Here is a 14,488-nt window from a genome sequence, read left to right as displayed (position 1 = left end):
CACACTGCGCTCAAAAATCAGTCAAAATGTTTTAGTACGACTTTGGTAAGCTGTGAAGTCACACCACTTGATGGATTGTCAGCGCATTAAACATACGAGTATTATTATGGTGTGTGTATAAGGACCACAAAATGGTACCTACTGGTGAAGTGAAGTGAATTATATTTATATAGCACTTTTTCTCTCGTGACTCAAAGCGCTTTACATAGTGAAACCCAATATCTAAGTTACATTTAAACCAGTGTGGGTGGCACTGGGAGCAGGTGGGTAAAGTGTCTTGCCCAAGGACACAACGGCAGTGACTAGGATGGCGGAAGCGGGGATCGAACCTGCAACCCTCAAGTTGCTGGCACGGCCGCTCTACCAACCGAGCTATACCCACCCCAGCTACTAGTAAGACATTATCTGGCGTTTTGTTTCGCAATATTATGCAAAACCAACTTTTCTTACTTTCTGGTACCTGCTGATCTGTATTTGGGATCTGCATAAGTACTGAAAATGCGTGCGCTTCCGCCATTGTAGTCCGTGCCGAAGCCGTAGCCGATAATCTTCTTCTTTTTCTCTATCTTCTTGTTATGGGACATTCATCCTCCACTGTTGCCATTTCTAATATAAAGTAGTGTAAAGTTCTTACTTACAAACCCCGTTTCCATATGAGTTGGGAAATTGTGTTAGATGTAAATATAAACGGAATACAATGATTTGCAAATCCTTTTCAACCCATATTCAGTTGAATATGCTACAAAGACAACATATTTGATGTTCAAACTGATAAACTTTTTTTTTTTTTTTTGCAAATAATAATTAACTTAGAATTTCATGGCTGCAACATGTGCCAAAGTAGTTGGGAAAGGGCATGTTCACCACTGTGTTACATGGCCTTTCCTTTAAACAACACCTCAGTAAACGTTTGGGAACTGAGGAGACACATTTTTGAAGCTTCTCAGGTGGAATTCTTTCGCATTCTTGCTTGATGTACGGCTTAAGTTGTTCAACAGTCCGGGGGTCTCCGTTGTGCTATTTTAGGCTTCATAATGCGCCACACATTTTCAATGGGAGACAGGTCTGGACTACAGGCAGGCCAGTCTAGTACCCGCACTCTTTTACTATGAAGCCACGTTGATGTAACACGTGGCTTGGCATTGTCTTGCTGAAATAAGCAGGGGCGTCCATGGTAACGTTGCTTGGATGGCAACATATGTTGCTCCAAAACCTTTATGTACCTTTCAGCATTAATGGCGCCTTCACAGGTGTGTAAGTTACCCATGTGTTGTGCACTAATACACCCCCATACCATCACACATGCTGGCTTTTACACTTTGCGCCTATAACAATCCGGATGGTTCTTTTCCTCTTTAGTCCGGAGGACACGACGTCCACAGTTTCCAAAAAAATTTGAAATGTGGACTCGTCAGACCACAGAACACTTTTCCACTTTGTATCAGTCCATCTTAGATGAGCTCAGGCCCAGCAAAGCCGACGGTGTTTCTGGGTGTTGTTGATAAACGGTTTTCGTCTTGCATAGGAGAGTTTTAACTTGCACTTACAGATGTAGCGACCAACTGTAGTTACTGACAGCGGGTTTCTGAAGTGTACCTGAGCCCATGTGGTGATATCCTTTACACACTGATGTCGCTTGTTGATGCAGTACAGTCTGAGGGATCGAAGGTCACGGGCTTAGCTGCTTACGTGCAGTGATTTCTCCAGATTCTCTGAACCCTTTGATGATATTACGGACCGTAGATGGTGAAATCCCTCAATTCCTTGCAATAGCTGGTTGAGAAAGGTTTTTCTTAAACTGTTCAACAATTTGTTCACGCATTTGTTGACAAAGTGGTGACCCTCGCCCCATCCTTGTTTGTGAATGACTGAGCATTTCATGGAATCTACTTTTATACCCAATCATGGCACCCACCTGTTCCCAATTTGCCTGCACACCTGTGGGATGTTCCAAATAAGTGTTTGATGAGCATTCCTCAACTTTATCAGTATTTATTGCCACCTTTCCCAACTTCTTTGTCACGTGTTGCTGGCATCAAATTCTAAAGTTAATGATTATTTGCACAAAAAAAAAATGTTTATCAGTTTGAACATCAAATATGTTGTCTTTGTAGCATATTCAACTGAATATGGGTTGAAAAGGATTTGCAAATCATTGTATTCCGTTTATATTTACATCTAACACAATTTCCCAACTCATATGGAAACGGGGTTTGTATATCTGTCAGTAAACTCGCCATGAAAGCGCTAAAACAAACCGGTGTAGTGAGTTTACATTATTCACCCAAGGAACTTTAGTTATTAGAGAGTTCCGGGACACATTTCCGGCCTTGTTGTTGTTTCCGGATGAGGAGATGCTGCTCCGTTATTGATTGAAGTAAAGTCTGAATGTCATTAAAACAGTTAGCGCCATCTTTTGACACTTCTTCCACTCCCGTCCTTGCACACTACACCGCTACAACAAAGATGACGGGGAGAAGATGCTGTCGAAGGTGAGCCACGTAAATAAGACCGCCCACAAAACGGCGCATCCTGAAGAGACTGTCAGAAAGCGACTTGAAGATGATGTGTAAAACATCATCTATGCAACATTTTGAGCAAAGAACCACCATTACATGTTATGTAGACCACAAGGAAGTCTTTTATATTTAGAAAAAAAGTGAGCCTTTTATATGAAAACAGACCTGAATAGACCCGCTCATTGGCAGTGCGCCTTTTAATCCGGTGCGCCTTATGGTCCGAAAAATACGCTACATGATTTATTACAGGTGCTGATCTCCAATCTTGTTTAAAATATTAATATTTATTGATAACTGATATCAGTAGGGGTAGTATCAATATAGTGATGTTTTGACCCATCAAAAAAAATTGGTAATAGTTTTTAAAACAGCTGAGAAAAACGCAAATTAAGTTTTTTGGGGAGGACATATAATAAATGGTATTTTCCCCAGTTAATCAAAACTATCTACCGTATTTATCGGAGTATAAGTCGCACCGGAGTATAAGTCGCACCTGCCGAAAATGCATAATAAAGAAGGAAAAAAAACATATATAAATCGCACTGGAGCCCGGCCAAACTATGAAAAAAACTGCGACTTATAGTCCGAAAAATACGGTACATACAGCAATCTGGACAACTAACGTTTTTGGGTGAAAATGCGAAATTACGCTAAAGTTACAAATTACATTTATTCTGTATTCAGGACACTATATTTACTCCGGATGTTTCGTTTGCATTCGAGACACCCCGCTACGCAAATGTCGTACTTCATGATGGTGCTGTGTTTGTATTCGAGGTCATAGACATCTTATAAGTAGACGCAGCATTGGCTGCTGTGCTGCGAGAAATTGTGCCGCCATCTTGAAGTGGTGATGAGGAGCCGGCGAGCAGCCTAAACTGACAGTTGACAGGTAGAAAACAAAGACGATGTTCAGCGTTTTCCTGCTCAAATGAGCGGACTGTTGAAAATTGGAATCAGGGGATTACTTTTCACAAGAAAGATTTAACATTAACGTACTATTGGTTGTATTTTGTGAAAAGAATATTACCACAGAGTTGAGAAGGAGGAAAGATCTTCAATAGTACTGAAATCATAGCCGCTATCAAACAAGAGTATGACCATAATAGAAATGCTGGTCAATGAAATTAATTACATTTAAAAATGTCATACTTGAATAACATAAAGTTGAAAAAAATGATGAAGATAAAGATTGTAAGACATCATTTTGTTTTATTCTGAATCCAGTGAAACAGATTGGTGGTTTTAGCTGATATAAATACTTTCAGGTGTTTATATATGTTTATGTTGAAGTATTTGGCAGACGCTTTTATCCAAAGCGACATACATAAAAAATACATATAAAACAATGACTGTAAACATTATCATTTAAGGGAAGAATGTAATAGAAAATATCAATACAAAGTGTCAAGACAGAATAAACTACAGTCTATAAGTCCCTAAGATATATAGATATCTAATGTATTCATACATTGTTTATGTAGGATATACGCATGTATATATAACCTAATCATATTGTTTCTTCAATTTAAAAATAGCTGACCGTTTTTTTCCCCCTTCTCTGGGATTATATTCCCAGTTTTGATCTCGGACGCCTGGTCACTTATAGCATATAAGAATATTCTATTACTGTTAAGCAAACTATGAATAATAAAACACGTGTCCTTTATCATAGCTACACGTATGACAAAAAACCGTGTGAAAATCAGTGGTATTCAGTGAAGTAAGATGAATTAAATGCGCTGACAGTTCATTGCTCCTGCCAAATGAATTGCACTGAGTGGAGCGGATCACCACTCCAAGATGGCGGCCCCGCGTCTCGTCAGCGCCAGTAGGTAGTAGCAGTCGATGCTGCGTACTTTGTTCGAGACATCCCGCTACGCAAATGTCGTACTTTATGAGCTTTACAGCCACGCCTGCGTAAATGGTGCTGTGTTTGTATTCAAGACACCCCGGTACGTAAAATAAGTCGGATAATTTATAGTCATATAAAAAAAAATGTTTTTTTAAAATATAAAAAAAATAAAATACAAAAAATAAATAATAATAATACAATAAAAAAAATATATAAAAAAATTTAATAAAATAAAAAATAATGAATAAAAAATTAAACTTTTTTTTTTTTAATTAATAGTTAAAATAATAATAAAATAAAAAGACACCCGGTACGTAAATGTCGGGATTCAAACAAACGCCAGTATGTTTTGTAAAATGACAATCAGACCAAACCGCCATGCAGTTTACGCTTTGCTTTGGTCACTTCATCCTGGTTGATATTGCGAAATCACTCTTAAATTACATTTCTTCTGTATTCAGGACACCCCGCTACGTAGATTACGTAGTTAGGGACTGCATATTTCATACTTGCCAACCTTGAGACCTTCAATTTCGGGAGGTGGGGGGTGGGGGGCGGGGAGGGGGGGGTGGTTGGGGGAGGGGCGTGGTTGGGGGCGTGGTTAAGAGGGGAGGAGTATATTTACAGCTAGGATTCACCAAGTCAAGTATTTCATATATATATATATATATATATATATATATATATAAGAAATACTAAGTCAAGTATTTCATATATATATATATATATATATATATATATATATATATATATATATATATATATATAAATATATGTGTATATATATAAATAAAAGAAATACTTGAATTTCAGTGTTCATTTATTTACACATATACACACATAACACTCATCTACTCATTGTTGAGTTAAGGGTTGAATTGTCCATCATTGTTCTATTTGTCACTATTTTTCTAACCATGCTGAACGCCCTCTCTGATGATGCATTGCTGTGTGGCACGCAAAAAGTGCTTTCATCAAATGCACTAGATGGCAGTATTGTCCTGTTTAAGAGTGTCACAACATTGCTGTTTGCGGCAGACGAACTGCTTTACGGTAGACAAAAACGTGACTGCTGTTGTTGTGTGTTGTTACCGCGCTGGGAGGACGTTAATGAAACTGCCTAACAATAAACCCACATAAGAAACCAAGAACTCGCCCTCCATCATTCTATAGTTATAACGTCATTGGGCAGATACGCTGTTTATATTGTGTGCCTGAATTTCGGGAGATTTTCGGGAGAAAATTTGTCCCGGGAGGTTTTCGGGAGAGTCGCTGAATTTTGGGAGTCTCCCGGAAAATCCGGGAGGGTTGGCAAGTATGGCATATTTACTCCGGATGTTTCGTTTGCATTCGAGACACACCGCTACGCAAATGTCGTACTTCCATGATTCACGTCTGCGTAAATGGTGCTGTGTTTGCATTCGAGACACGCCGCTACGCAATTATCGTACTTCGTGAGCGTTACAGCTACGCCTGCGTAAATGGTGCTGTGTTTGTATTCAAGACACCCCGGTACGTAAAATAATAGTCGTATAATTTATAGTTGCATAAAAAAAATTTTTTTTTGAATATATATACTTTTTTAAAATACAAAAAAAGAAAAAAAAAAGAAAAAGTAATACAATATAAAAATATACAATAAAAAACATTATGAAATAAAAAATAATAAATAAATAAAATTAAAAATTAAAAAAAATGTTTTATTAAATAAAAAAAGACACTCCGGTATGTAAACGTCGGGATTCAAACAAAACCCCAGTATGTTTTGAAAAATGACAATTAGACCAAACCGCCATGTTATATCAAAACCCTGTTAGTTGGATAACTAAATCTAATATCATTTAATTACACTCATTAAGTGCCGTGTTGGGGAAGTAGCTACACTTAGCTACGCAGTTTACGCTTGGCTTTAGCCACGTTCATCCTGGTTGATATTGCAAATTTATACCAAATGCAAATGTCGTACTTCATGATTTACGTTTGCGTAAATAGTGCTGTGTTTGCATTCGAGACACGCCGCTACGCAAATGTCGTACTTCATAATTCACGTCTGCGTAAATGGTGCTATTTGCATTCGAGACACCTCGCTACGCAAATGTCGTACTTCATGAGCGTTACAGCTACGCCTGCGTAAATGGTGCTGTGTTTGTATTCAAGACACTCCAGTACGTAAATGTCGGGATTCAAACAAACGCCAGTATGTTCTGTAAAATGACAATTAGACCAAAACCGCCATGTTATATCAAAACCCTGTTAGTTGGATATCTAAATCTAATATTTAATTACACTCATTAAGTGCCGTGTTACTGGGAAGTAGCTACACTTAGCTACGCAGTTTACGCTTGGCTTTAGTCACGTTCACCCTGGTTGATATTACTAACGCCTTTTTTTTTAGTAATTACATAACCACCAAGGGCGAAAAAGGAGGCATTAATATTTAAAAAGGGGTCATTAGTGAAGACCAAGAACGGCGACGTGTTGACATTAAGGCGTGCTAGCATCACATTAGCCTCCAGTAGCTATAACTAGCTTTAAACAGCATCTATGGTTGTTAGCAATGATCAGCTCCTCACTCACCGTCGCGGTGACTTTGTACACCGTGTAGCCTTTCTGGTGCTTGGTGGGGTCCGTGACTGTATAAAAACGAGCAAAATCCCCACTGTCCCGCTGCGATATCATCCTGATAACAACATTGCCGAAAGCTTCCAGCCGGCTAAGCTGCACACAACATCCATTCACTGTGACAGGCAGCTGGCGGGAAATGAGTGGGAGTGAGACGTCAACTCTGGGCAAAATCTTTGACGCTATGACGTAGACATTCCCAGGAAAAAAATATTAATATTTTGCATTAACCATTTATCTTGGTTTAAAAAATAATAATAAAAAAATAGCTTTTTCGGCATAATTTTTATTTAATTTATTCTAAATTTCATTATTTTTTTAAATATCCAGTTTTTCCGTTCCAACTGAACGTTTCTTTCATGTATTTGTTTTTTGATAAAAACAATAAAAGTGTTCTATAAAACATAAATAAATGCACCCTACTTGGTTCTACTTTCTGCAGTTATGTTTACATTAGACATAAAAAAAAAAACATTCGTCTGGGTTGGTGACACATGTTCATGAAAAAGTAGTAGTAGTCCTTCAAATCAATCAAAGTTTAGCCCTAAATCACAAGTGTCTCAAAGGGCTGCACAAGCCTAAACGACATCCTCGGTTCAGATCCCACATCAGGGCAAGGAAAAACTCACCCCAATGGGATACAATGACAAACTTTGGAGGGGACCGCAGATGTGGGGACCCCCGCCCCTGGGAGACCGGTGCAATGGATGTGGAGTGGATCTAGTTAATAGTAGTGAGAGTCCAGTCCATAGTGGATCTAATATAATAGTGAGAGTCCAGTCCATAGTGGATGTAACATAATAGTGAGAGTCCAGTCCATAGTGGATCTAACATAATAGTGAGAGTCCAGTCCATAGTGGATCTAACATAATAGTGAGAGTCCAGTCCATAGTGGATCTAACATAATAGTGAGTGTCCAGTCCATAGTGGATCTAACATAATAGTGAGAGAGTCCAGTCCATAGTGGATCTAACATAATAGTGAGAGTCCAGTCCATAGTGGATCTAACATAATAGTGAGAGTCCAGTCCATAGTGGATCTAACATAATAGTGAGAGTCCAGTCCATAGTGGATCTAACATAATAGTGAGAGTCCAGTCCATAGTGGATCTAACATAATAGTGAGAGTCCAGTCCATAGTGGATCTAACATAATAGTGAGAGTCCAGTCCATAGTGGATCTAACATAAAAGTGAGAGTCCAGTCCATAGTGGATCTAACATATTAGTGTGAGAGTTCAGTCCATAGTGGATCTAACATAATAGTGAGAGTCCAGTCCATAGTGGATCTAACATAATAGTGTGAGAGTCCAGTCCATAGTGGATCTAACATAATAGTGAGAGTCCAGTCCATAGTGGATCTAACATAATAGTGTGAGAGTCCAGTCCATAGTGGATCTAACATAATAGTGAGAGTCCAGTCCATAATGGATCTAACATAATAGTGAGAGTCCAGTCCATAGTGGATCTAACATAATAGTGTGAGAGTTCAGTCCATAGTGGATCTAACATAATAGTGAGAGTCCAGTCCATAGTGGATCTAACATATTAGTGTGAGAGTTCAGTCCATAGTGGATCTAACATAATAGTGAGAGTCCAGTCCATAGTGGATCTAACATAATAGTGAGAGTCCAGTCCATAGTGGATCTATCATAATAGTGTGAGAGTCCAGTCCATAGTGGATCTAACATAATAGTGTGAGAGTCCAGTCCATAGTGGATCTAACATAATAGTGTGAGAGTCCAGTCCATAGTGGATCTAACATAATAGCGTGAGAGTCCAGTCCATAGTGGATCTAACATAATAGTGTGAGAGTCCAGTCCATAGTGGATCTAACATATTAGTGTGAGAGTTCAGTCCATAGTGGATCTAACATAATAGTGTGAGAGTTCAGTCCATAGTGGATCTAACATAATAGTGTGAGAGTGCAGTCCATAGTGGATCTAACATAATAGTGTGAGAGTCCAGTCCATAGTGGATCTAACATAATAGTGAGAGTCCAGTCCATAGTGGATCTAACATAATAGTGTGAGTCCAGTCCATAGTGGATCTAACATAATAGTGTGAGAGTCCAGTCCATAGTGGATCTAACATAATAGTGAGAGTCCAGTCCATAGTGGATCTTACATAATAGTGTGAGAGTCCAGTCCATAGTGGATCTAACATAATAGTGAGAGTCCAGTCCATAGTGGATCTAACATAATAGTGTGAGAGTCCAGTCCATAGTGGATCTAACATAATAGTGTGAGAGTCCAGTCCATAGTGGATCTAACATAATAGTGAGAGTCCAGTCCATAGTGGATCCAACATAATAGTGAGAGTCCAGTCCATAGTGGATCTAACATAATAGTGAGAGTCCAGTCCATAGTGGATCTAACTTAATAGTGTGTGAGTCCAGTCCATAGTGGATCTAACATAATAGTGTGAGAGTCCAGTCCATAGTGGATCTAACATAATAGTGTGAGAGTCCAGTCCATAGTGGATCTAACATAATAGTGTGAGAGTTCAGTCCATAGTGGATCTAACATAATAGCGTGAGAGTCCAGTCCATAATGGATCTAACATAATAGTGTATGAGTACAGTCCATAGTGGATCTAACATAATAGTGAGAGTCCAGTCCATAGTGGATCTAACATAATAGCGTGAGAGTCCAGTCCATAGTGGATCTAACATAATAGTGAGAGTCCAGTCCATAGTGGATCTAACATAATAGTGAGAGTCCAGTCCATAGTGGATCTAACATATTAGTGTGAGAGTTCAGTCCATAGTGGATCTAACATAATAGTGTGAGAGTTCAGTCCATAGTAGATCTAACATAATAGTGTGAGAGTCCAGTCCATAGTGGATCTAATATAATAGTGAGAGTCCAGTCCATAGTGGATGTAACATAATAGTGAGAGTCCAGTCCATAGTGGATGTAACATAATAGTGAGAGTCCAGTCCATAGTGGATCTAACATAAAAGTGAGAGTCCAGTCCATAGTGGATCTAACATAATAGTAAGAGTCCAGTCCATAGTGGATCTAACATAATAGTGAGAGTCCAGTCCATAGTGGATCTAACATAATAGTGAGAGTCCAGTCCATAGTGGATCTAACATAATAGTGAGAGTCCAGTCCATAGTGGATCTAACATAATAGTGAGAGACCAGTCCATAGTGGATCTAACATAATAGTGAGAGTCCAGTCCATAGTGGATCTAACATAATAGTGAGAGAGTCCAGTCCATAGTGGATCTAACATAATAGTGAGAGTCCAGTCCATAGTGGGGCCAGCAGGGGATCATCTTGAGTGGAGACAGGTCAGCAGCGTCCCCAACTGATGCACAGATGAGTGGTCCACCCTGGGTCCCGACATTGAACAGCGAGCGCTTCATCTGTGGTCACCTAATCTGTGCCCTCCCCTCCACAAAGGAGAGGGGGGCAGAGCAGAAAAGAGACGGCAGATCAACTGGTCTAAAAGGGGGTCTATTTAAAGGCTAGAGTATACAAATGAGTTTTAAGATGGGACTTAAATGCTAAATATTTTTGCATTAACCATTTATCTTGGGTTCAATAAAAACCCAGCTTTTTCGTCAAAATTTTCATTTTATTTATTCTAAATTTCACATTACCTAACGTGGCCCGCAAAAGCTTTGACATAATATGCGTCAATGAAGTACTTCACAAAATGTATTAGTTCTTTCCATTTTGACAGGAAAAAAAATACACGTATTGCATGCAATTGCATATCTTTTAAAAAGTAATATTGTCTAATAATGCAACAAATATAATACTATAATACACTTAAAACCTTTTTTTTGTTCAAATAAAAATAGTAATGACAAATATGTGCCTGACTTATGATTTCAAAGCTTTCCATCCAATTGTACACTGAAAAAAATAACAATACTGTAGAATATACAGTAAAAAAAAAAAACTGGCAGCTCAGTTGCTATGATTAATTAATATGTAATATATTTTATAAAATAATATGTAATAAATGTAATAATCAGAATAATAATAATGTAATAAATAATTAATGATAATTAATTTTCCTGAGGGAACTATCCTGAAGGAATCAATAAAGTACTATCTATCTAGGACAGTACCCTTTTTTCATTTACAGTAATATGCTGTAAAAAAACACCATCAATTTTACAGTAAAACTGTAGCGACTGAGCTGCCAGGTTTTTATATATATATATATATAAATATATATATATATATATATATATATATATATATATATATATATATATATATACATACATACATATAGAGATGCGCATCAGAAAGTCGTCAACCATCCGCCATCCACCCGATGTAACATTTGATCAGAACCGCATCCGCCCGCACCCGCCCGTTGTTATATATCTAATATAGACGATGCAAGGCATTAGTGAGGTTATAAAGCTTTTGCCTGTTAAAGAAAGGAGACTGATCCAATGCAGCACAGACATTCGCGTGCCACGCTGTCACGACCCAGACGCACACCAGTGCGCAATCATATGGGAGCCGCGCTGAGCGCACCTCCAAGCGCGTCTCGCTGCCGGCGACGGCCGGGTATATGGGCCCGACGCTCCAGCGCCATCCATTTTCAGGGCTAGTTGATTCGGCAGGTGGGTTGTTACACACTCCTTAGCGGGTTCCGACTTCCATGGCCACCGTCCTAGCTGCTGTCTATATCAACCAGGGTGAGCCCCACCCCTTTCGTGAGCGCACTGCGCGCGGAGTGACCCCTGTTACGCGCCCCCGGCAATGGGGGTGGCGGGCAGGTAAGCTGCGCGGGCGGAGCGCGCGGAGTGACCCCTGTTACGAGCCCCCGGCCACGGGGGTGGCGGGCAGGTAATCTGCTTACCTGCTGCGCGTGACGCCGGCCGCGGCGAAGGCGGACGAGGCGGGGTGTCGGTGCGGTGGTGACCCTGGACGTGCGTCGGGCCCTTCTCGCGGATCGCCTCAGCTACGGCTCCCGGTGGGGCCCTCTCGGGGGAGGGGGCCTCGGTCCCGGACCCCGGCGAGGCGTCGGGGGCCTTCTCCGCTCCGTAAAAGTGTCCATCTCTTTTTTTTTTTTTCTTCTGTTGTGGCATATGCAGCAGGTGCCTGCTCGTTTTTCGTATGTGGGTAACAACATTTAACTATGTATATATATTTCCCAATTGGTTTAACTGCCACCCGCCTGAATCTATTTAAAATCTAATTTTTTCTATTTCAACCGCCCGACCCGACCCGCGGATAAAATCTAATTTTTTTAAATTTCATCCGCCCGATCCGCGGATAATCCGCGGACTCCGCAGTTGTGCCCGCAAACCGCGCATCTCTAATACATACATACATACATACATACATATATATATATATATATATATATATATATATATGTGTGTAATATAGTGTGTAATGTAGTATATAACTCACAACCGACCCATCTCAGGGCGGACACTCTAACCACAAGGCCACTGAGCAGGGTACTAGCATTGGTTAGTATGGACTTTATGGCAGCTCAAATGGGGCAAAATCAAAGAAATAAATACGTCCATGAGTTAATTATAAACACAAATAAATTCATAAATGTGTTATTAAATGTGTCATTAATTTATTTAATGAAAAAATTAATATTTAAATATATTCATATTTATGTAATCATTTAGTTATTGATTTTATTAACAGTTTCCCAAATTTAATTAGTCATTTCAAATGTAATTTTGTCATGTCTGTATTATCATGTTTTGTTTTAAGTCATGTTTTGTTTAGTTTCTGTCTTTTCACTCCCTTGTCTGGTCACCATAGCAACCATTAGTTTTCACCTGTCACGTCACGCACCTGTTTCACGTTTTGAGTCACGCACCTGCTTTCACTAATCATGTCCATAGTATTTAAGTTCATTAATTTTCTGTTGTTCGGCCTGACGACCTCACACCACATTTATGCTCTGTCCATTGTTTCATGTCCATGTTCACGCTGCTCCTTTTTTGTCCAAGCCAAGTAAGTTTTTGTTCCATGTTTATAATCTTTTTGTTTTTCATAGTTTATTCTCCGCCACTGTGCGTGCTTTTCATTTGTACTTTTTGCTATAGTCTTTTGGTTTCATAGTTTATTATCCGCCACTGTGCGCGCTTTCATTTATCCCTTTTTTTTTAATATATTAAATTGATGTATTAAAACCCGCCATGTACCTTAATTCCCGTCTCGCCCGTGCCAACTTTCCGTTGCATCCTGGAAAAGCTAACTCCCAAGATCAAGTCGTGACAAATTTACATTTGTACACACGTACAACACTTAAAACCTTCAGTATAAAAAGTTAAAGTACCAATGATAGTCACACACACACACTAGGTGTGGCGAAATTATTCTCTGCATTTTAACCCATCACCCTTGATCACCCCCTGGGAGGTGAGGGGAGCAGTGAGCAGCAGCGGTGGCCGCCCCTGGGAATAATTTTTGGTGATTTAACCCCCAATTCCAACCCTTGATGCTGAGTGCCAAGCAGGGAGGTAATGGCTCCCATTTTTATAGTCTTTGGTATGACTCGGCCGGGGTTTGAACTCACGACCTACCCATCTCAGGGCGGGCACTCTAACCACCAACACAGTTTGCAAGTTGTGTGAGGAGGTTATTATACGTTTATCCATCCATCCATTTTCTACCGCTTGCCCCTTTTTTTGGGGGTGGCGGGGGGGATGCTGGAGCCTATCTCAGCTGCATTGGGGCAGAAGGCGGTATACACCCTGGACAAGGCGCCACCATCACTGATGGTGGAAACTTTACACTAGACTTCAGGCAACGTGGATCCTGTGCCTCTCCTGTCTTCCTCCAGACTCTGGGACCTCGATTTCCAAAGGAAATGCAAAATTTGCATGGTTGGGTGATGGTTTGGGGTGCCATGTCATCTGCTGGTGTCGGTCCACTCAGTTTCCTGAGATCCAGGGTCAACGCAGCCGTCTACCAGCAAGTTTTAGAGCACTTCATGCTTCCTGCTGCTGACCTGCTCTATGGAGATGGAGATTTCAAGTTCCAACAGGACTTGGCGCCTGCACACAGCGCAAAATCTACCCGTGCCTGGTTTACGGACCATGGTATTTCTGTTCTAAATTGGCCCGCCAACTCCCCTGACCTTAGCCCCATAGAAAATCTGTGGGGTATTGTGAAAAGGAAGATGCAGAATGCCAGACCCAAAAACGCAGAAGAGTTGAAGGCCACTATCAGAGCAACCTGGGCTCTCATAACACCTGAGCAGTGCCAGAAACTCATCGACTCCATGCCACGCCGCATTAACGCAGTAATTGAGGCAAAAGGAGCTCCAACCAAGTATTGAGTATTGTACATGCTCATATTTTTCATTTTCATACTTTTCAGTTGGCCAACATTTCTAAAGTAATATTCTAATTTTGTGACACACGGAATTTTGGATTTTCATTTGTTGCCACTTCAAATCATCAAAATTAAATGAAATAAACACTTGAATGCATCAGTCTGTGTTCAATGAATAAATATAATGTACAAGTTACACCTTTTGAA

At 40.0% G+C, this 14,488-nt stretch overlaps 1 protein-coding gene across 2 annotated transcripts in view; it reads right to left on the bottom strand.

Moving 5' to 3' along the window:
- Positions 1-7,124, bottom strand: part of rps6kc1 (ribosomal protein S6 kinase polypeptide 1) — a 109,704-nt gene extending 102,580 nt beyond the window's left edge. For both annotated transcript variants that reach the window (XM_061986964.2, XM_061986965.2), the window contains exon 1: positions 6,952-7,124. In XM_061986964.2, coding sequence (XP_061842948.2) covers positions 6,952-7,053 — 102 coding nt within the window. In that variant the 5' untranslated portion in view covers positions 7,054-7,124. The remainder of the gene's footprint in view (positions 1-6,951) is intronic.
- Positions 7,125-14,488: the final 7,364 nt, after the last annotated feature.

Source organism: Nerophis lumbriciformis, linkage group LG26, assembly GCF_033978685.3.
Source record: "Nerophis lumbriciformis linkage group LG26, RoL_Nlum_v2.1, whole genome shotgun sequence".
NCBI lineage: Eukaryota > Metazoa > Chordata > Actinopteri > Syngnathiformes > Syngnathidae > Nerophis > Nerophis lumbriciformis.
This window is presented reverse-complemented; position numbering and strand designations above follow the sequence as displayed.